Source organism: Phyllobates terribilis, unplaced genomic scaffold (genome assembly GCF_046119375.1).
Source record: "Phyllobates terribilis strain yellow unplaced genomic scaffold, ASM4611937v1 Scaffold_1__5_contigs__length_1240528914, whole genome shotgun sequence".
Taxonomy (NCBI): Eukaryota; Metazoa; Chordata; class Amphibia; order Anura; family Dendrobatidae; genus Phyllobates; species Phyllobates terribilis.
The window spans coordinates 447,724,582-447,748,329 of NW_027362761.1; the positions used below are offsets into that span (position 1 = coordinate 447,724,582).

At 39.9% G+C, this 23,748-nt stretch overlaps 1 protein-coding gene across 5 annotated transcripts in view; it reads right to left on the reverse strand.

Annotated features, from left to right (window-relative positions):
* Nucleotides 1–23,748, reverse strand: part of LOC141265258 (uncharacterized) — a 154,697-nt gene that overhangs the window by 95,509 nt on the left and 35,440 nt on the right. For all 5 annotated transcript variants that reach the window (XM_073678141.1, XM_073678112.1, XM_073678131.1 and 2 more), the window contains 3 exons: nucleotides 22,024–22,123; nucleotides 17,555–17,643; nucleotides 17,224–17,338 (listed from right to left, as the gene is read on the reverse strand). In XM_073678141.1, coding sequence (XP_073534242.1) covers nucleotides 17,224–17,338; nucleotides 17,555–17,643; nucleotides 22,024–22,123 — 304 coding nt within the window. The remainder of the gene's footprint in view (nucleotides 1–17,223; nucleotides 17,339–17,554; nucleotides 17,644–22,023; nucleotides 22,124–23,748) is intronic.

Consider the following 23,748-nt stretch of genomic DNA (forward strand, 5'->3'; position numbering starts at 1 on the left):
ATTATGTGTGGTGCATGTGTGCTGCATGTGTTTGATATGTGAGTAGTATGAGTGTTACATGTGTCTGATGTGAGTAGTATGTGTGCTGCATGTGAGTCTGATGTGTGAGTAGTATGTGATTCATGTGTCTGATATGTGAGCGATGTGTGTGTTGCATGTGTCCAATATGCAAGCAGTGTGTACTGTACATGTCTGATATGTGAGTGGTGTGTGCGACCAATAGGTTAGCAGTGTGTACTGTACATGTCTGATATGTGAGCGGTGTGTGTGACCAATATGCGAACAGTGTGTACTGTACATGTCTGATATGTGAGTGGTGTGTGCGTGTGACCAATAGGTGAGCAGTGTGTACTGCACATTTCTGACATGTGAGTGGTGTGTGTGTCCAATAGGTGAGCAGTGTGTACTGTACATGTCTGATATGTGAGTGGAGTGTGTGTGTCCGATAGGTGAGCAGTGTGTACTGTACATGTCTGACATGTGAGAGGTGTATGTGTGTGTACAATAGGGGAGCAGTGTGTACTGTACATATCTGATATGTGAGCGGAGTGTGTGTGTCTGATAGGTGAGCAGTGTGTATGCCTCATGTGTTTGATAAGTGAGTGATATGTGGCACTAAGTAGAATAAGATCTGAAAAGCAGCAGCTAGTGAATAATGAGCAATTCTAAAAGTGAATATATGAGCATTTCATTATTTAGTCAACACTTGAGCACCAATACCATATTAGTACGACACAAAATGGCTCAAGTTCTTTTGTGCCCACTTAAAGCAGAAAAAGATTAAAATGCAGCCATCGGACTAAAAAAAATTATTTGTGCACCACTGAGTTATAATATCTAATCATCAAACCCAAAATTAACAGTAGGGACAGTTTGATTGATGCCAGACTCACTGGAATCCTACACTAATGGAAACCTGATTATCAGACTTTCACTGTAATGTATAGTTCTCCTAAGTTGAGGAGAAATAACTAAGGACAGGTGTTTGCAGAAACAGGTAATTCTTAAAAAGTGGAAAATACCAGCTGATATCTTCTAATAAATATGTAGAAAGTGTGCAAAAGCTGAGCAAAACCAAACAATGACAGACTATATAAAATTAGAAAAAAAGGTGAATGTGTTCCTTTGAGTGAAGAGAGTAAATAACTTGGAAGCCAAGTGATCCTGTGTTCAAACACCGATGTGTTTGCATTCTCTGACATGTTTCTAAATAGTATGTTTGCATATCGACTGCAAATACTAGAGGGATGATTATGAAACGTAGAGTGGGGTTATTCATTCCATCATGACAGATTTCTGGTTGGGAGAGCTAAAAACGGACATACACCAGGGGAATGTCAAATGGAGTAAAGACAGCGGCCTCAGCTCTGGAACCAAATATTCTTCGTTGCAGCCGTCTTTTCTTTCCATAATCAAAGTAATAATATTTGTAAAGCACAAACGTACTAATTCTATAATAATATGTATGTGTATGATCTATCTGTATACACACACAAAGAAGTGTAACTTTCATGGGTTCTCTGCCTGAATGTGTATTTTCAGAAATCTGATTAACAACGTTTTCCTGATTTACTCTTTATGAGATCAGCTCCTGTTTTTTGTTTTTAACAAGAATTATATGAAATGAACACAACCTGAAAAAAAAAAAACATCCACAGCGATGCACTCAGTAATTACGTTTTACTACAAAAATGTTTGAAGAAATGTATCGGTAACACTGAGAGGGGATGAGTGTATTACTGACATTACAAAGTTTACAGAAAGGAGTTCATAATAAATCATCCTTCCCTCACAGGCATACAGGGAAAATGTCATTAAAACAACCTGCTGAACAGATCAGTTATGGATTGTTTAACCACTTCGCGCCAGAGCCTGTTTTTGCCTTCGTGACCGGGCCAATTTTTTCATTTCTGACCACTGTCACTTTATGAAGTAATTACTCTGGAACGCTTCAACGGATTCATCTGATTCTGAGACTGTTTTTTCGTGACGTATTGTACTTCATGATAGTGGTAAAATTTCTTCGATATCACTTGCGTTTATTTGTGAAAAAATCGGAAATTTGGCGAAAATTTTGAAAATTTTGCAATTTTCAAACTTTGAATATTCATGCCCTTAAATCAGAGAGATATGTCACACAAAATAGTTAATAAATAACATTTCCCACATGTCTACTTTACATCAGCACAATTTTGGAACCAAAATTTTTTTTTGTTAGGGAGCTATAAGGGTTAAAAGTTGACCAGCGATTTCTCATTTTTCCAACAAAATTTACAAAAACATTTTTTTAGGGACCATATCATATTTGAAGTCACTTTGAGGGGTCTTTATGACAGAAAATACCCAAAAGTGACACCATTCTAAAAACTGCACCCCTCAAGGTGCTCAAAACCACATTCAAGAACTTTATTAACCCTTCAGGTGCTTCACAGGAATTTTTGGAATGTGGAAGAAAAAAATGAACATTTAACTTTTTTCACAAAAATGTTACTTTAGACCCAATTTTTTTTATTTTCGCAGGGGTAACAGGAAAAAATGGACCCCAAATTTTTTTGTTCAATTTCTCTTGAGCGCGCTGATACCCCATATGTGAGGGAAAACCACTGTTTGGGCGCACTGCAGGGTTCGGAAGGGAAGGAGCGCCATTAGACTTTTTGAATGTAAAATTTGTTTGAATAATTAGCAGACGCCATGTTGCATTTGGAGAGCTACTGATGTGCCTAAACAGTGGAAACCCCCCACAAATGACACCATTTTGGAAACTAGACCCCTTAGGGAACTTATCTAGATGTGTGGTGAGCACCTTGCACCCCCAGGTGCTTCACAGAAGTTTATAATATTGAGTCGTAAAAATAAAATTTTCACATTTTTCCCACAAAAAATGTTTTTCATCCCCTAATTTTGCATTATCATAAGGGTAACAGAAGAAATTGCACCATTAAATTTGCTGTGCAATTTCTCCTGAGTATGCCGATACCCCATATTTGGGGGAAAACCACTATTTGGGTACACTGCAGGGTTCGGAAGGGAAGGAGCGCCATTAGACTTTTTGAATGTAAAATTTGTTTGAATAATTAGCGGACGCCATGACGCATTTGGGGAGCCCCTGATGTGCCTAAACAGTGGAAACCCCCCACAAGTGACACCATTTTGTAAACTAGATCCCTTAGGGAACTTATCTAGATGTGTGGTGAGCACATTGGGAGACATAATAAACAAATCAGTAGCAGGTGAAGAATTGATTTTATTTATTTTTTACGCCGTTCCTCGTGCGGTATAAGTGATGAGATTACTTTATTCTTCAGGTCGGTGCGATTACAGAGATACCAGATTTATATTGGGTTTTTATGATTGACAGCTGTTACACACTAAAAGACGCTTTTTTTTTTTGCAAAATCTAGTTTTTGCATCGCCATATTTTGAGAGGTATAATTTTTCCATATTTCGGCCGACAGAGTCATGTGACGGCTTGTTTTTTGCGGGACGAGTTGACATTTTTATTCGTACCATTTTTGGGTACGTGACATTTTTTGATCGCTTTCTATTCCGTTTTGTTGGGAGGTAAAATTAACAAAAACCAACAATTCAGGAATTGTTTTTTGAGGTTTTTTTTTATGCCGTTCTGCGTGTGGTAAAAGTGATAAGGCAGCATTATTCTTCGGGTCAGTACGTTTACAGCGATACTACACTTACTGTATATTTTTTTATGTTTTGGCGCTTTTACACAATAAAACAATTTTATAGAAAAAATATTTTTTTTGCATCACTTTATTCTGAGCGCTAGAACTTTTTTATTTTTCGGCAGAGGGAGCTGTATGGCAGCTTTTTTTTGCGGAACAAGATGACGTTTTCAGCGGTACCATTTTTATTTCCATTTTGCTTTTTGATCGCATTTTTTTCCACTTTTTGTTTGGCGATATGAGGAAAAAAGCATAGTTTTTTGCTCCGTTTTTTATTTATTTTTATTACGGTGTGCACAGAAGGAGTTAATTAGTGTGACAGTTTTATAGCTCGGGTTGTTTCGGACGCGGCGATACCAAATATGTGTACTTTTTTGGTTTTTGCATAAATATACGGATTTATCGGTTTAATATTTTATTTATTTATTTTGTGATTTCTTTTAACAGTTTGAAAACATTTTTTTTACATTTTTACTTAGTCCCTGTATGGGACATTAATTTTTATTTTTCTGATCATTGATCTAATCCAATGTAATAGACATATATTACATTGGATGAGACCACTGCTGACAGTTTCACACTGTGTCTCCTGCTGGACTCAGCTTGCAGGCTGAGCCTAGCAGGACACCATATATGGCAGATCTGGAGGCGGTCATGTGACCTCCAGCTGCCATAACAACGCCAGGTCCTGGAAGGTATCAGGGGTCGTCGGAGAGGTAAGTAGACGACCCCCTCTCCACCTGCTATCTTCTATATGTCGCGATCACTATAGATCGCGGCATATAGAAGACAGCAAAGGGTTAACATCACTGGGACCTGATCCAATTAGGTCCCGATGATGTTCCCTGTCAGAGCTATGGCTCTGCACCGCACCCGCAGAGCTTGCCGGACCCTCGGGGTCCTGAGCGCTGCGGGACCACCCACCGTTTTTAAACGTCGGCGCTGCACAGAGCCCAGGCAGCGCCGACGTTTATCTACAGTGGTCGGTCGGGAAGCGGTTAAGAACTAAATACTACAGACACACTTCCACTTCTGTACAGAAGACTTTTCAGCAGTATCATCACAGACAGGATTACAATTAAAATGAACTACTCTTTATATAGTAGATAAGACAGGATCCACCATTCACTAAAGGCCCCGTCACACTTAGCGACGCTACAGCGATCCCGACAACGATAAAACCTGTCAGGGATCGTTGCTGCGTCGCTATGTGGTCGCTGGTGAGATGTCAAACAGTCAGATCTTCCCAACGACGCAGCAACGATGCGGCGACCCGTAGCGACCTGTATAACGATGCACGCCTATGTGTTTCTGTGTCTGAGTCGTTAACAAGGTCGTTGGTAAGGTGTCAAACACACCGATGCATGCTACCCAGCGGGGCCTCAACGATCAAAGAAATGTCCAGACCATTCCGACATGACCAGTGATCTCACATCAGGGGCCTGGTTGCTGCTAAGTGTCAAAAGTAGCGAGATCTTGTGACTCAGCAGCGATCTCGCTAGCGATCTCGCTTAGTGTGACGGGGGCTTTAGTGTCAACACAGCTCACCTTCTCCCCCTCACTTCATAAGGACCTAGACAGATTCTAATTTAGGCAAAGATAAGGCTTCTATATAAACAATTAGGTTACATTTTGAGTAGTAGCTTTGGGTGAAAGCTAAATATGTTTAAAAAATTACCCCCCCTCCCCAAAAAAAAAAAAAAAACATTGAACATAAAAACTCGATTTAAACATCAGGTCATTTTCTGATGACACATTCCCTAGAAGATCACATTAAAATAGGCTAAACCTGTCGACATTAGCAAGAAGAGAGAGCATTTTATGTATTGAGGGTCTTAAACCTCTGATATCGATGGAGATTTGAATTCAAAGATTTGATCTTTTGCTCTCTGCCACAAGAGGTGCCTGGCGGCAGCGGATTGCCCCTCCCTATTGAAAACATATCAATGCTTGGTCAATCAAGTGTATTGGAAAATCAGGAGAGATGGTACACATCTATCTAAGGTGTATGGGCACCTATAGATTAAATCAAATGGCCAGCTGAATGGCAATGTAGATTATCTATAGATATAAATTTCCTCTGGATCAATAAAGTGTATTGTCTCGTATAATCTACACACAATGGAAAAAAGAAAACTGTACATTCAACAAACTCTGCATGAATCAATAATACAGTGCCTGCAAGTAGTATTCAACCCCCTGCAGATTTAGCTGGTTTGATAAGATGCAAATAAGTTAGAGCCTTCAAACTGCAAACGAGAGTAGGTTTTATGAACAGAAGCATAAATCTTACAAACCAAAAAGTTATGTTGCTCAGTTGAATTTTATTAAATTTTAAACATAAAAGTGTGGGTCAATTATTATACAACCCCTATGTTTAATATTTTGTGGAATAACCCTTGTTTGCAATTACAGCTAATAATCGTCTTTTATAAGACCTGATCAGGCCGGCACAGGTCTGTGGAGTTATCTTGGCCCACTCCTCCATGCAGATCTTCTCCAAGTTATCTAGGTTCTTTGGGTGTCTCATGTGGACTTTATTCTTGAGCTCCTTCCACAAGTTTTCAATTGGGTTAAGGTCAGGAGACTGACTAGGCCACTCCAACACCTTGACTTTTTCCCTCTTGAACCAGGCCTTGGTTTTCTTGGCTGTGTGCTTTGGGTCGTTGTCTTGTTGGAAGATGAAATTACGACCCATCTTAAGATCCTTGATGGAGGAGCGGAGGTTCTTGGCCAAAATCTCCAGGTAGGCCGTGCTATCCATCTTCCCATGGATGCGGACCAGATGGCCAGGCCCCTTGGCAGAGAAACAGCCCCACAGCATGATGCTGCCACCACAATGCTTGACTGTAGGGATGGTATTCTTGGGAGTCGTATGCAGTGCCATCCAGTCTCCAAACGTCGCGTGTGTGGTTGGCACCAAAGATCTCGATCTTGGTCTCATCAGACCATAGAACCTTGAACCAGTCTGTCTCAGAGTCCTCCAAGTGATCAAGAGCAAACTGTAGACGAGCCTTGACATGACGCTTTGAAAGTAAAGGTACCTTACGGGCTCGTCTGGAAAGGAGACCATTGCGGTGGAGTACGTTATTTATGGTATTGACTGAAACCAATGTCCCCACTGCCATGAGATCTTCCCGGAGCTCCTTCCTTGTTGTCCTTGGGTTAGCCTTGACTCTTCGGACAAGCCTGGCCTCGGCACAGGAGGACACTTTCAAAGGCTGTCCTGGCCGTGGAAGGCTAACAGTAGTTCCATAAGCCTTCCACTTACGGATGATGCTCCCAACAGTGGAGACAGGTAGGCCCAACTCCTTGGAAAGGGTTTTGTACCCCTTGCCAGCCTTGTGACCCTCCATGATCTTGTCTCTGATGGCCTTGGAATGCTCCTTTGTCTTTCCCATGTTGACCATGTCTGAGTGCTGTTCACAAGTTTGGGGAGGGTCTTAAATAGTCAGAAAAGGCTGGCAAAAGAGATCTTTAATCCACACATGTGAAGCTCATTATTCTTGGTGCCTGAACTACTTCTTAATACTTTAGGGGGACCAAACAGAATTCTTGTGGTTTGAGGGGTTGAATAATAAATGACACTCTGAATTAACTTTTTACGTTTAAAAAAAAAAAAAAAAAAAAAAAAAATTTGCTGCAGTGCATTTCCCACTTCCAGGCTGATCTCCAGTACAAATGTCACAATGCCAAGTTAATTCCGCATGTGTCAACCAGCTAAATCTGCAGGGGGTTGAATACTACTTGTAGGCACTGTACATGTGAATGTAAGAAACTTTGCAATATGTCTTATCAGAGAATTCTTCTTCTTTCTCCACTTTTTCTGCCCTCTGCCTCCTGAACTCAATTTCCACTGCTCTACTCAATTTTGTCCATGGCAATATGGACTAGCACCACAGTGACATGTCAGGTTACACAGCCTAATATACACGATGGAAAGGGGATGTAGGAATAGGAGTGAAGACCAGAGGGAGAAAACAGGCAGGGAAACACATAGAAAGATGGTGCTGAGCTTTCGAGCAAGTAATTTACTTAACCCAGAGCTGGATTCACAGCTACACTGCTCAGTATTGGTGTATAATTTCCTCCATGCTGCTTCTGCCGCCACGGTCTGTGTGCTAAGGAGTGAAGAATAGGAATTCATCCCTGCATGCTACTGTATGATGTGTATGGGAGACATGATATAAGCTAGTCTTCTCCCACTAGCTCAGATATGACTGCAAATATAGATATAGAGTCTGCAGAGGTGAATATTGGTGAAAATGAAGGATAAAAATGATATAATTTCCAAAGATTGTTTTATTTTTCATGAACACAGATTGGATAGCTTATTCTGAAAAAATTTACTGGAAAGTATCGTACATTTATCCTTTATAAGAAAGCCATCATCAGAAAATGACCTAATGTTAAAATCAGGTTTTTGTGTTAAATATTTTTTAGTTCATTTTTGTCAATTCCATTTTTTTCCATATCAAGATCTGCATTAGAAAAAAAAATCTTGCAATTTTTACACTGACCACTTGGCTTTTTTATACACAAGAAACAGGAAATAACACATACATTTGCCACAATGAACAGACCTTCACCCTATCTTTTGTATTGAAGCATCTAATGAGCGTGTGCAAATGTCAGCTGTGACATCACCTATTGTGATTGATAGCTCTTGTGTTATCAGCTGTATCTGTCATTGTAATCCGGCCTGGACTGATAAGCGGCCTGCTGAAAACTCTACCTGAAAGTACTGAAAAGAGGAGTCTAAAAAAGCCCTAGTGGCCAGTGTGAAAATTGCAGCATTGCCAATTTAGTTTCTCATTCAAATAAATATGAAAAAAAATTGACAAAAAAAATACATGCAACACAAGAAAAGGATTTAAACAATTGGTCATTTTCTGATTACACATTCCCTGTACAACACCTTCTGCAGTTGTTTTACTGGCTAATCCTCTCCACTACAAGAAACAGAGCAGTGGTCACTGCTTTGTTTTTTTCATGTTTTTTTGTACAGACTTTTTCATTTATTTTGGCTTTTTAGTACGGCTTTTGGCTTTGGCTTTTAGTACGGTTTTTGGCTTTGGCTTTTAGTACGGCTTTTGGCTTTGGCTTTTAGTATGCAGAATGTTCCAATAGATCCATATTTGTACTGTTTTAACCCTTGTAAGTCAAAAGTTTTTTGTTTTTTTTACAAATGCAATAACCCAATTTGCATAGTTTACATGTGCTTATAACTCGTTATGAGAAGTATTTCAGTAACATTTCAGAAAAAGCAACAACAAAAAAAGAAAAAAAAGTCATACGTAAGTGTAAAAGAAGAGCCCTATTGCTATTGGTAAAAGACCACAGGCTTCGCAAAGAAACGAGCACTTCTATAAAGTAATAGGACAGATATATTAGTGTATTTTCACTGAACGGTATCTTGTGAAAAGTCCACACATCCGAAGTGTCAGCCCCCCAGCAATCTCACATTCCTGCCTCCCACTACTCCGCTCGCGTGGGCCATTTTCTGTAATACGTTCTATTACAAACAGACGTTTGCCTATTTGCAAATAAAACTAAAGTATGGAAAGACCCAAGGAGAGTAAATGATGCCAACCTTTTAGGAAGAGAACTGCTGAGAGCAGGCTTCAGAGCCCCAGCACGTTACATAATGACCTATTAGGGTGAAACCATCTTGCATATAGCTGCTAATCCATTAACTTTTTTTTAAACCATATTTATAGCACGAGTAGGGAACGATCAAACAAGAAATTTCCTGTTCTCCTCCATCACTCCGCCTGCCTCGATTCATGGATGCTATTTATAATGTCTAAAAACCACAGCAAGTGAGAAGCAAGGGCTAGCCAAATCTGACTATGCAAGACTGACATGGAAAATCTGTACGCTATGAATCACTAACATATGGCGGAGGGGAAAAACCAAAGCTAAACAGCGCAGTCAATAAAGGAGACACTGTGAAATTAACTAGGTTTCTAACTCATGTAAGAAAAGCGGAAACAAGTACGGTTTTATGGGGGGCTGAGAGCAGCCAATAAGTACAGCTGTGGAAAACAGCTATATTTGGATATTACATGACCACTTCACTTTCACCATATATTAAGTGCTCCGAAAAATGCAATGTCATTAATGTCGCCTCTGCAAATTCATATTTGGGCTTAGGGATTCTTAAGACTCAGAGTACAAACCTGACAAACCCAACTGGATATGTAAATAAAATAAAAAAGTATGTTTTTATATAATTCTGAACTTTGTACATTTAATAATACATTCCTGTTATTAGCCAACATGACCTGATCAACGAAGCTGTCCATAATTAAAGGCAACAGCCAAATTAAACAGATTGGTCCCCACTAATAGCATGTCTGTAACCTCGGCATTGTTATAGTAAGTGTGAGGAAAGGGCCGTCCAATAAAGATCAAATTATCCACTAAAAGAAGCCAAAATTATAGGACCTCTCTAATGACTGTGCTCATACAAACACGTGCCTGTATCACTGACGCTAGAACATAACGGAGGTCTTCAAGATCAGCGATCAAAGGGTGACTATAATGATGCTCATATGATATACACAACTTATTACATAGTCCTAAGGCTTAGTACAGGAATAAATACAAGATCAATAATCCAAATAACTGCAAGACTTCCATCGTGGTTTTCCACGTTGAAACAAAGGCAACCATACATTTTCCATTGTCGGAATATCATCGTTTGGTACAATGTATTAAAGGGAATCAGTGGTCAAAAATGTAGTTATTAAGCCACCGCAAGCATTCTACTGGGCTGATAAATACCTTCCTACACGACTAGAGAGAGCAGCATACACTGGTTTTATACAATCAATTTCTCCCTCCTTAGATTTAAACACGGAGACGACTGAAACTTTGCTTTATCTGCTCCAAAGTGGGTGCAGGGCTTCAGAAGAACTGAACCCAAATCTCCACACCAAATCCAAAAAAGGAAGGCAGGATCATAGAGCTGTCATCATGGATGCCATAAAAAACGAGGCTATGACACTGGTACAAAAAAGGCAATGCCTGCTGGGGAAATTATGGCAAATAATGCCAGTTTAGAAGAAAACACTTAATAAGTAGGGCTGTAGAGAAGTTTCTTTCTTCTGAAAAAGAACCATGTGTTCTCTTTAACATCAGTACTGGTGTATTCACTGTTACTGTATGATGTGTACATTGAAGTAACTAGTATTTTTTTGATCACTTACTGCCATAAAGGAACGATTTTGGCGAAAAGAAAGAGGACTTATTCAACTTTCCCCCATCTAGAACACATGCATGCTCAGGAAAGCAGAGCATGCATGTGCATGTTTTGGCTGAGAGGAACAGCTGTTGGGATGAGGACCCATACAGATTCGCTTGTTTGGCTGTCAGTTCTCTCTCCTGTCTGCCCTATACACAGGAACGCTTGGCTGAGTGCTTCTGTGCTCTTTAAGATAGAGCACTGTCACACTCATCTGCAGGCAGATTACCTCCAGGAGAACAAAAGGATCAACCGCTGAAATCATCTGTAGGGTAAGAGTCGTGAAGGCCCCATAAACACAAGACAGTCGGCCGGTCTCCTCGATATCTCTGGGTTCAGCTGACTTTAGTCTCATGTGTATGGAGACCATAACACACCAAAGGTTGTATCAAGCGTATGGCTACCTTACGGACACACGCTTCATCATTAGGTCATGTACTGCATATTAAGAAAAAACCTGGGAGTTTGAACTGAAACGTAAATTGATGTGCATGCAAAATGTAAATGCATGTTCACATAAGGCCTATGGACAGAGAAAAACCAAAGACAAGCAAAATACCTAAATAACTGAAAGAAAATGGATAAATCGCACAGTGCACAAATAACTGCATATTGTAGTGGTTGAGATTTTATAATATGTATATGTGTAGTTAAGTACCCGAAACTTTTAGGTTTTGGCAAGAGTAAGAACATTTTGTCAAGTATCTAAGAAATATTTTATTAATTCCATCACTGGGTAATTGCTTTAAAAAAAAAAGTATCAGGATCTCATTCATATGAAACGTTATGTAAATTACTGATATTTTAATGGATTCACAAATGTTATATTGGCTCTGCCAAAATGGAAAAAAATAAACTGAATAGCACAGCTCGAATCCAGCTCCACATGTCCTGTTAGATAGACACATTTTCTTAAATTAGCCCCCCTTCCATCCAAACAGATTTCAGGCACCTTCATGTTACACACATTATCCCATCCTGCTATTAGGTCTATGTCAGCAAAGTGGCTGACTAATTCACTGCTAGGCCCAACACTTACGGCATTAAAAATAAATGGCGACAGGGCTGTGACAGCAGTTAAGTGCTTTTATAAGGCAACACCAACTTTACTCATGCATTTCTGTTACTGCTGCATTTAACTTTTTATTGAATTATTCTGTTCACAAAAACTTAATATGGCTATTCTGAATATCAGAGATAAAAAAATATCTTTGGGCGTGACAGAAGTAGGACACTAATTTCAAAGTTATTTCTGATTCATTTTACTGAAGGATACCTATCGCTTTACTATTTTTTTATATGCTATTCCTAAATAAACTTCCTACAGATCAGTGGGGGTCTGGTCTTGAGACCCCTGATGTCTGCCCAAACGCCTGCTCACAAACTTTCATTTTAGCAGTGCTCCGGTCCTGTATGAGTCCACCTACTAAACAGTGTATGGACAGTCTATGGGTCCGTACCATTGTGTAGGAGCTGAGCCCTAAAACTTGCTGAAGTGAGCACTTGTGAGCAGTCTGATGAGCCATCGGTAGGGGTTTCAGGACCCGGACTACCCACTGATCTCCAGCATGCTAGGGGGGAATAAACTAATCAAAATGTGAAATGATAGGTACTCTTTTAATGGGAACCTGGCAGCTGATTCGTGCTGCTGGAAACGGGAACATGAATCAGAATCCGGTATCGTCATTTCAGACAGGTAGATTTTACACTGAAACGCTGCAGCATGTCAGAGAATACATACATTTACAAGCCATCCAGGGACCGTGTCAGCCAAGTGACTAGTCCAAGAGACAGGTCCCCGGGCGGATTCTACATGCTCCACTCTCCAGACTGACAGGTCTGTCCCTATAGTGGACCGGAGCCATCCTCCTGGACTAGTCATCTGAGTGGCATCGTCACCCGCTGACTTCTAAATGTATGTTTTCTCTAAAACTGTGCAGTGTTTAATAGCAAGAAATACCTTGCTGAAATGACAACCAGTACCCGACTCATGCTGCCCGTCGCTCAGCATCACAGGTTCACTTGAAATTTTATTCTCTGGTTGCACGAGCTTCTTGGGGAATTCATGGGGGATACACGTCATATAGACATAACCTATAAATTGACAAATATATCATGAGGCAGAAAAGTATAACTTGACACCTAACTATTAGTGATGAGCGAGCGTGCTCGTTTAACACTTTCACCGAGCATGCTCGGGTGCTTGCCGAGTATCTTCGGCGTGCTCGTATATTATGTTCCAATCACTGAGTCTGCATGATTTACAGCTGTAAGACAGCCTGAATACATGGGAGGATTCCCTAACAAACAGGCAATCCCTGCATGTGTTCAGGCTGTCTTACAGCTGTAAATCATGCACACGCAAGGACTGGAACATAATATACAAGCACGCCGAAGATACTCGGCAAGCACCCGAGCATGCTTGGTGAAAGGGTTAAACAAGCACGCTCGCTCATCACTACTAACTATACAAGTTCAATGGCTTGGGTTGTGTTAGGAGTTGACTTTCTATGTCATGATATCTTTCTTTTGTGTTAGTTTAAGAAAGGCTACAACAGTAGCAGAGCTGGGTTTGTAATCTGTACAACACATCATAATATTATAGAGGGTTAACTGGGGTTTTACAGCATGTAAGAAAGCAGTAATCCTATACTCCATTAATACAACAAAAGCACCCCTGAAAACAGAAGGATCAGGCATAGAAAGTATAACTGCTCCATCCTTCTCTCCTCTTACATCATCTGTCAAGGAAAGTCAGGAGATTCCCAATAAACTTCAGCTGATGGGGCCGATCCTGCTTAAATTAGAGGGTTTGGCAGACTAAGAGAAAAGTCACAATTTCTATATCATGCACACCAATGGAGATAAATAGATAGTGTAGGTATATTAGAAGACAGACAGACATATAGCTCGCCCACTCGCTTGCTCATAGAAATGTCAGCGTTCCTGGCGGTTGTTAACTTGGGCAACACACCTCTGTCCTAAAACAGTCAATAAATCCTAGATTCTAGGATTGTTCCATTCCATTCTAGATTGTTTTCTAGATCTAATAATTCTATTACACATCTAGCACAGCGAATCACTGATAAAACTGCTTATACCAAAACATGCTAAACAGCTGAGCAAATAATTATGTAACATGTCCGCACATAGTATTTCATTCCCTTTAAGGTGCAAGGCTGTGTGACCTTCTACACATTGCAGATTAAAAAAAAAAAAAAAAAAAAAAAAACATATAGTGTGTGACACCAGCCAGTGGGGGAATCTGCACGTTCTGTGCTGTTACATTGCTGCAAAATCAGCAGCAAAATCAGCATGTATATAAATCTGAGCGCAAAAAGGTGCAAAATCCATAGAGATAACCTGGATTTCGCTGAAAATGTTACTTCTCTACCCTGAGATGGGTGAAATCTACGACGCAAATCCAAAGAAATGACTTGCTGTGGATTTAAATTTTCACCCAAAAACATTTCCAGTTATTAGATGACCTTTTCGAAATCTCATCTCCTTTGCTGGCCCTTTACTACGTTGCAAATTTGGGATGAGCAAATATACACAGAACGCAAATATGCCACATGTGCATTTCCTCTAGGGCTTCATTCACACGTCTGTGTTCCATGTACATGTTGTATCTTCTTTCTTCACACATACAACACGTACCAATTATAATCTTTGCTGCTGTTCACATGTACATGTTTTTCGCGGACTGTGTGTCTGTGCAAAACACATGGAGACATGTCCATTTTTTTCCGGCACTGCAGATGATAAGGGCCAATACAAGTCTAGGAGTCTGTGAAAAACAAGTACAGCACACGGATGGGATCTGGATCAGTGTGCTGATCGTATATAACATTCTGAAGTATAGGAGACGCTTTGTCATTTATTTATCCATCCATAAAAAACAATTGGTGACACTGATGGCAAAAATTGACACACTGATCCAAAACACTGATTACGCCGGTACCATTTTTTTCCACATACATGTTTATACACGGACATGTGAATGAGACCTAACACAGCTTTTCTTCATGACCCCGTTAAAAATCTACGCCTCCCGTTGGCATTGTACTGAAGGTTATATTCTCATTTCAGAGCTCTTTATTCCCCATATAAAACAATAGAAGCAAAAATGGCGAGATAAGGTTTGAATGGTTCCAATATTTGTTTAAAAATTCATTTCATTTAGACAATTGCTGTCATGGATACGGTGCTAGAAAACCATTGTTGGTGGGAGATGAGGAATTGGGTATAGATTCCAGAGATTCTGCTGAAAACTTAACAAAGTAGCTGTAAATCATGATGATAAATTTGTGGTCGTCGTCCCTTTCAGGCTAACAAACAAATGTGTAGCTGTTTTCTATTTTTTTCATTTTTTGATACACATGAACTCCATTGTGAGCGTCTATAAAAGACAAAAGCCTCAATGAGTAGACATTTGCATTATCTTGCTAGTCATTTCAGTTGCAGAATGGCCCAGGGAGGAAATCGAGGGATGCGTTAACCCCACCTCAGACTCCAATTAGCATTCCTAATTTAATTACACAAATATAAATGGAAATTTTGTATTTTCTTTTTGGCTGCACAGAAGAGATAATTCTATAAAAAGAGAGTTTTTCTTTGTGCATATAAAGCTTTAAGCTAAAAAAAATATATACTTCGGAAAACCCTTTTCTCTCTCATTAGGTTCCAATGCATTGATTTTGTGGACTACATTTTGGAATAATTGACAAGTGTCTGTTTTCTTTGCAGTTACATGGTCTTTATGATTATAACAAAGAACATTAAAATAAGACGTAATCTTGCTACGAAGCTACACGGAGACATCTAGTGTTAAACAAGAGAAAAGCAGAAGATTCGGAGGATTTTCAGATTTTTGTTGCCATTTTACTTTTACCAGTGTAACTAATCTTCAGTTCACTAAGAAGTTCCCACAATGAGTATTCGGTGCGTTTTTTTTGCTGTGTATTTTTCAGCAGTTACAGCAAAGTGTATGTGCTTTTTCTACGCTGCAGAAACTGATCTGCGGTACGATTGTGAAATCGGCAATAGTCAATTTCTCCTCTGGGTAAATAGGTGTTATGGATTTTCCTTACAGGCATGAATGAGATTAGGAAGATCCACAAATAAAAAACTCACATGCAGCGAAAATGCAATAAAATCACGTGTAATCCACACTAAAGTTTTATCAAAGCCAAGGAACAGGAGGTTTCCAAACCAAAGCAGCTTTGTTTAAAACAAGACAAGAACTGCAGCGGGAAAACACACACAATTGAAATGCTTTAAAAAAAATGCACTTAAAAATGCAAATCTAATTTAGCTAATTGGTGCAGAAATGCTGCAGAAAATCAGCAACGTCATAAACGTACCAAATACTCATTGTGAGACCGATAGAATAAAAGTAAAAGTATAGTAGATAGTTGTAAAGAAAGCTTCCCTCCATCGCCGTGCTATTTACCGCACACAGATTTGTATAGTATTGCTGAGTTGGTCACTTAGCACAATTAGTCATAACACCATAATATATGTTTTACCAGAAGATTTGTGATATTGCATGTAAGTTTACACAAAGTTATATCTACTGACAGAGTGAACACAATTGGTCAAAGCCGCATAAATTCTCATTATACCAGCAGCAAACCTAAAGAAGTGCTCTAAATGCATAAAAGAAATGAAAAAAAATCTGTTTATAGAATATCTGTGATTGCTTGTTCACAAAATAACTGTTCAAACCAAGCCGAGCACCCTTTTGGTGGCTGAGCAGTTCCGTACACCTTCCCACCTGCCTGTTCTCCATCTATCTCCTCTCTCTTCTTCCTTGATTGACAGCTCTGGCTTTACAGGAGCCAGAGGAGAGCGGAGACACATTGAGAACAAGAAGGTGGGATGGTGCCCTGAGTCATTCAGCCACGCCAAGAGTGTAACGAGCTATGCTTGGTTTGAACAGTCATTTTGTGCTCACAGATTCGCTTTAATAAAACTATGGCACTTTAATACTCTGCTGAGCGCCATGTTCCTTCAGCTACTCTTGCAAAGCTGAATATGGGGCAGATACAGTCTACAGCCCAAATTCAGGTTTCTAAAAAAAAAGATAAAAGCGTGTGCCACAGACCCTTCATTCTAGAATTTGGAAGATGTCAAGCAGCAGACCTGATCCACCAATTAAAACTTTTGACATCTGCCTAAGACACACCAAAAGTAAGGAGAACTGATAGAGACTTTTAAAACCAGTTCCACCAGTAGAATCTGACCACAAATGAGCAGCTGGAGGCCAGTGGTACCTGCAGACGTCCTCACCTGATGACGGTGCTGCAGTTTGTCCTGCATGGATTGGCAGATCTCAATCATTCGTATTAGCTCTACTCTGGAGACTTGTACGTCAGGAGTGCGGTTTTCGCTGGTAAGTAGAGACCTGATTTACAAAGGGAATTAAATGACTTAAGACGCTGATTTATAAATAGAATGTGCTTGAACTGACAAAAGTGCATATTTTTAAAAAGAAATTACAGATTTGACATAGATTGCACAAATTGGAAATGTATAGTTATAGATACATACATACAACAACTCCCATCATGTCAAATGTCATGTGTAAGCCGATCTACAGCACATGGCTATTAGTACTTACTGCATCTTCTCTACAACGGCTTGTAGTGCGTCGCCAAGCTCAAGAAGTACAGACGCCCTGGAGCTGAGCCCTTCCGTCAGCAGCATCACCTGATGGCAGACAGGAGGCAACAATCACCCACACCAAAATAAATCTAGTAGAATATAAAATACTTCAAACATTGGTGTGAATTTACTTTATTAGTACTTAGAAGGTATGTTTCTCTAAAATCAGAAAACACCTTCAAGCATTAAATAAGTTTCAGTACAATACTTTTTCCCTGTGTCATTTCTCATGATTACACATAACCTAACATTATGGACATCTATGGTTTCATTTCTCTGCCTGGGTGGATTGGATGGGTTGTTACCGATCTCTGGTGAGAATTTCATGTCAATAGCACCTTTAGAAATATATTTACTTAGAGAATTGGTGACGTGTTCAATACTTATTTCACCCACTGTATATAATAACATTCAGATGTTTCTTCTGTCAAATTCTTACAATTCTGGTTGTTTTTGTATGGCATATAATTATGTCCTGGGAAAAGTGCGATGTGCAACCAGGCTAATATTTCTGGTTTCCACAATGGTTTGCACCTAGGTTTTCCAAAAAGCCCAGGGCGTGTCCTTATGGGGCATACAGTGGTTAGCACTGCAGCCTTCCAGCGCTGGGGTCCTGGGTTCAAATCCCACCAAGGACAACATCTGCAAGGAGTTTGTATGTTCTCCCCGTGTTTGTGTGGGTTTCCTCTGGGTACTCCAGTTTCCTCCCACAATCCAAAGACATACTGATAGGGAATCTAGATTGTGAGCCCCAATGGGGACAGCGACGATAATGTCTGTAAAGCGCTGTGGAATATGATGGTGCTGTATAAATAAATATATGCAGCGGATCTGTGTACAGAAAAGCTACTGCATTTACAGTAGCCAGATTTATAGGAGAGCCCTTGCACAACCAGTGTACCCCTGGGAGAACTTGTCTCATCTTTTCCACATCGGAGAATTAATCTGTTCTCCAGAAGTCCAAAGCACCAGAGGATGCCAAAAAAAAAACTTAGCTGTTATTTAATCCATCCATAAAAGACACATTGCAACGTTTCGGCCAAAATGGCCTTTGTCAAGCAAAAAACGGAAAAGAATAAAACATAGTTGTTCACCTGTGTTGTAAAATCCTAAATCAACGGCATGCCATTTTTTTGCTGTAGATTTCATGCAGGTTTCACACTTTACAATGTAAACAGCAAATCTACTGGTCGCAGCTAAATCCGCAGAGGTATTTGAGAATTTTCTGTTGTGGAAATCCCTGTATGAACACACTATATCAGTATGTGCACACAACGGCTTTTTCAGGTGCCTTCCGCCTGGAACAGCTTTAATTAAAAGCTACAAAAAAATGAACATAATTAACAGCAATGTAAAAACAACTTGCTGTGCATATGTTCCATCTTTTGTCACTACTTTTAACAGCTTCAGACTTCGAAACCAAGCAGCATGTTCATTCTTCGGGCGATTTCCTCTTGTAAGCTGCTCGCTTATTAGTAGTCTTAATTCCGAAGAAAAAAAGATGCCGGTCGCAAAAACGACTGTAAAAACGCCAAAGACGATGCAGGAAAACACTGCCAACATTTTCCTGGAGCCTGAAGGCAAAGGTGCTTTCACATTGCATTTAGGCACCAGTTCGGTGGCCTCGTTTTGCGGGAGGTTCGGACGTATGCACCAATGGAGCCATAGACTATAATGGTGCCAGCAGAGCGAACGTGCGCGCTGCCGTGCATCATTTTCGGGCGTATATGCTTACTGGAGGAGGACATTCAGATGTAGTAGACTGTGTCTGTGTATCCACCTCCAGTAGGCGTATATGCAATAAAATGATGTACGGCAGAGTACACGTTCACCTTGCTAGCACCATTTTAGTCTATGGCTCCGTTGGCACATACAATACAGACCAAAAGTTTGGACACACCTTCTCATTTAAAGATTTTTCTGTATTTTCATGACTTTGAAAATTGTACATTCACACTGAAGGCATCAAAACTATGAATTAACACATGTGGAATTATATACTTAACAAAAAAGTGTGAAATAACTGAAAATATGTCTTATATTCTAGGTTCTTCAAAGTAGCCACCTTTTGCTTTGATGACTGCTTTGCACACTCTTGGCATTCTCTTGATGAGCTTCACCGGAAATGGTTTTCACTTCACAGATGTGCCCTGTCAGGTTTAATAAGTGGGATTTCTTGCCTTATAAATGGGGTTGAGACCATTAGTTGTGTTGTGCAGAAGTCTGGTGGATACACCGCTGATAGTCCTACTGAATAGACTGTTAGAATTTGTATTATGGCAAGAAAAAAGCAGCTAAGTAAAGAAAAACGAGTGGCCATCATTACTTTAAGAAATGAAGGTCAGTCAGTCTGAAAAATTGGGAAAACTTTGAATGTGTCCCCAAGTGCAGTTGCAAAAACCATCAAGCGCTACAAAGAAACTGGCTCACATGAGGACCGCCCCAGGAAAGGAAGACCAAAAATCACCTTTGCTTCTGAGGATTTGTTTATCTGAGTCACCAGCCTCAGAAATCGCATGTTAACAGCAGCTCAGAATAGAGACCAGGTCAATGCCACACAGAGTTCTAGCAGCAGACACATCTCTTCAACAACTGTTAAGAGGAGACTTTGTGCAGCAGGCCTTCATGGTAAAATAGCTGCTAGGAAACCACTGCTAAAGGACAGGCAACAAGCAGAAGAGACTTGTTTGGGCTAAAGAACACAAGGAATGGACATTAGACCAGTGGAAATCTGTGCTTTGGTCTGATGAGTCCAAATTTGAGATCTTTGGTTCCAACCACCGTGTCTTTGTGTGACGCAGAAAAGGTGAACGGATGGACTCTACATGCCTCGTTCACACCGTGAAGCATGGAGGAGGGGTGATGGTGTGGGGGTACTTTGCTGGTGACACTGTTGGGGATTTATTCAAAATTGAAGTCATACTGAACCAGCATGTCTACCACAGCATCTTGAAGCGGCATGCTATTCCATCCGGTTTGCGTTTAGTTGGACCATCATTCATTTTTCAACAGGACAATGACCCCAAACACACCTCCAGGCTGTGTAAGGGCTATTTTACAAAGCAGGAGAGTGATGGGGTGCTACGTCAGATGACTTGGCCTCCACAGTCACCAGACCTGAACCCAATCGAGATGGTTTGGGGTGAGCTGGACCGCAGAGTGAAGGCAAAAGGGCCAACAAGTGCTAAGCATCTCTGGGAACTCCTTCAAGATTATTGGAAGACCATTTCCGGTGACTACCACTTGAAGCTCATCAAGAGAATGCCAAGAGTGTGCAAAGCAGTCTTCAAAGCAAAAGGTGGCTACTTTGAAGAACCTAGAATATAAGACATATTTTCAGTCGTTTCACACTTTTTTGTTAAGTATATAATTCCACGTGTTAAATCATAGTTTTGATGCCTTCAGTGTGAAATGTACAATTTTCATAGTTATGAAAATACAGAAAAATCTTTAAATGAGAAGGTGTGTCCAAACTTTTGGTCTGTACTGTATGTCCGAATCCCGTTTTGGGGTTCAAGTGTAAGCCCCGACAGGTCAACCAAACGGGTGCCAGAATACAATGTCAAAGCACCCAAAGAAACTATGTGCACATATCCTTACTTTGCCAAGTCATTCACTGATACAGACATGAATTATGTATCATTTGTGTTACACAGACTACGTTATACATGTATTCCTCAGTTACCAATAAATATAAGTAAAAAGATTGGAGGTCACCTTGCAGCAGTTGATGGGCACACATGAATTGGCCAATTTATGCGCTAAGAACCTCCATTTTTTGTAAGTAAAGCTCATTGAGTAATAACACAGTTTAAATCAAATGGTTTTATTGTCTTTATGTATCTTGGCCATAATGGAGTGCTGCTGCGCTTTCTTTTTATGTAAGTAAAAAGATAGACATTTATAATGGAAACTACCATTAAACACTATTATCTTTCCTATTTATAACACTGTCATAAATGTAAAAAATCACAACAATTGATGTTCTAGTCTTTTGAACCAAGAGAGCATTAGAGAGTAACTAAACTCCTCTGATTGTGGGTTTTTTTCAAATTTGACAGGCACTTTAATTGCCTGCAGATCGGTTTTGGGCCAAATTCTGAAACCCCTACAGATTGCCAAATAGACCCCCAAACAGTGCACAGTTCAGCACACAGGAGAGCGCACACAGTATTGAGTGGGCCACATAGTTCTTATGAACGTTGTGGGTGACCTTTCTTGTGCAACATTTCAGCTTATATCCATTATATTCTTGCTTACTAATCGCATTATATACTTTGCCCTCCATTTTGGCATAATCTGGCCTTATGAATATATTAATAAAGCATTTGAAAAGTGCCAAACTATGAAAAGCTTTCCATTGCCAAAGTGAAAGTGTCTGACCATAAGGAGACAGTAGATGTCCTACTGGCTGATATATATTACCTGTCGTTCCAGCTGTAAAACCTGGGACTTTAGGAGTTTCACGCGGCGTTCATCTAAGCATTGGTTCTTGCTCTCATCAATTAGCTGCATGTATTGAAATCTATGGAGAAGAATGAAAAATGCCATTCAGTTTCATTCAGCAGTGTAGCACTGGGGTGCTGGGTTCAAATCCCACCAAGGACAACATCTGCAAGGAGTTTGTATTTCTCCCGTGTGTGTGTGGGCTTCCTCCAACTCGAAAGCCATACTGACAAGGAATTTAGATTGTGAGCCCCAATGAGGACTGTGCCGATAATGTCTGTAAAGAGCTTCCGAATATGATGGAACTATATAAGGAAACATAATAAAGTCACTTATTAAAGTGGCTGCCCACTTTCTCTGTATTTTAACAAAATGTAGTGGGGACATGATTTGGGGCACTTACTAATGTACAAGTATAGGTTCTCCTCCTGCTTTTAGTTTTGCCTTCTTCACAGACCTCACAGCGCTCCTATACAAAATGGATGCTAGTAGATGAAAATGTTACCAGACCTGTCCATCAGCCTCCATGTATGAACTTTTTTTCATTTGGAGGAGGCTGATGGACAGGTCTGATCACCTGCTCCTCTACCATCAGCCATTTTTTGTACAGGAGAGCTATGCAGTCTTTGATGAAGGCAACACTATTAATTATAGGATGAGAACATGTAATACTTATATATTAGTAAGGGCCACACAATCACATTCCCAACACATTTGGGAAAATGGACAACCCCTTTAAGCAAGTCAGATTAAGAGGACACGTCTGCAACCGCAAAGATGGAGAGAATGCTTAGGTTAGAGCTTCCAATTAATAAGACTACAGACTTCACTACGGTTTCCACTGTTATTTTTAATTGGACATTATTGGAGGTTTTTCACCCTCCATGTTGACAATGCTTAAGGCTATGTTCACACGTTGCGTTTTTGCTGTGTTTTGTTTTCTGCAAGTAAAACCTGCTCTCTTGTGAGTAAAGAAGCTGCTTACAAAAAGCAGGTTTTGCTGCGTTTATGCTGCGTTATTCAGGTTCCAAGTTCAGCTTTGCTTCCACCACAGAAGCATGAACACAGGTCCCCAATGCAAGACATATGTGAAACCATAAAACCATTTTTGTAAAAAAGGGCAATTTGATCAAATTATTTAGTGGAAATAAGATTTTTGTGTCTGAAAAAATAGTGACTATTCTGAACAAAAAACTTCATAGGGGTTCATGAAAAAATATATAATTAGAAATGTAACAGCGGGGGGGTTGAATTGGTCAGGAATAGTTTACGTAAGACATTGGAAGTGCATTGAGTTTGTAGGATACTGTTTACTTTCACACTTTGGTCAGCCCTTGAGTTGGCCATGTATTGTTCAATTTCACACCTTGGTCAGCCAATGTTTACTTTTCACACACTGCTAATCTAATTAAACTGTACTAATCCTAATTGCCATTCTCAGGTGATGAGACCAAGACATTATGGTTTAAACTTGGGAAAATCACGAAAATAAATATTTTCACATACTGCTGTACCTGCTTTTTTCACTAAAAATGCAGCAAAACCTGATACCTGCATTTTTGCACTTACTCATTGCTATCTATGGGTGAAAAAAAGCTGCAAAACTGCTGAAAGAAGTGACATGCTGCAGTTTTAAAAAAAGCAGCAGTTTTCCAATTCAGTCAGGAAAAAAAACAATGTGTGTACATGAGATTTCTGAAATCT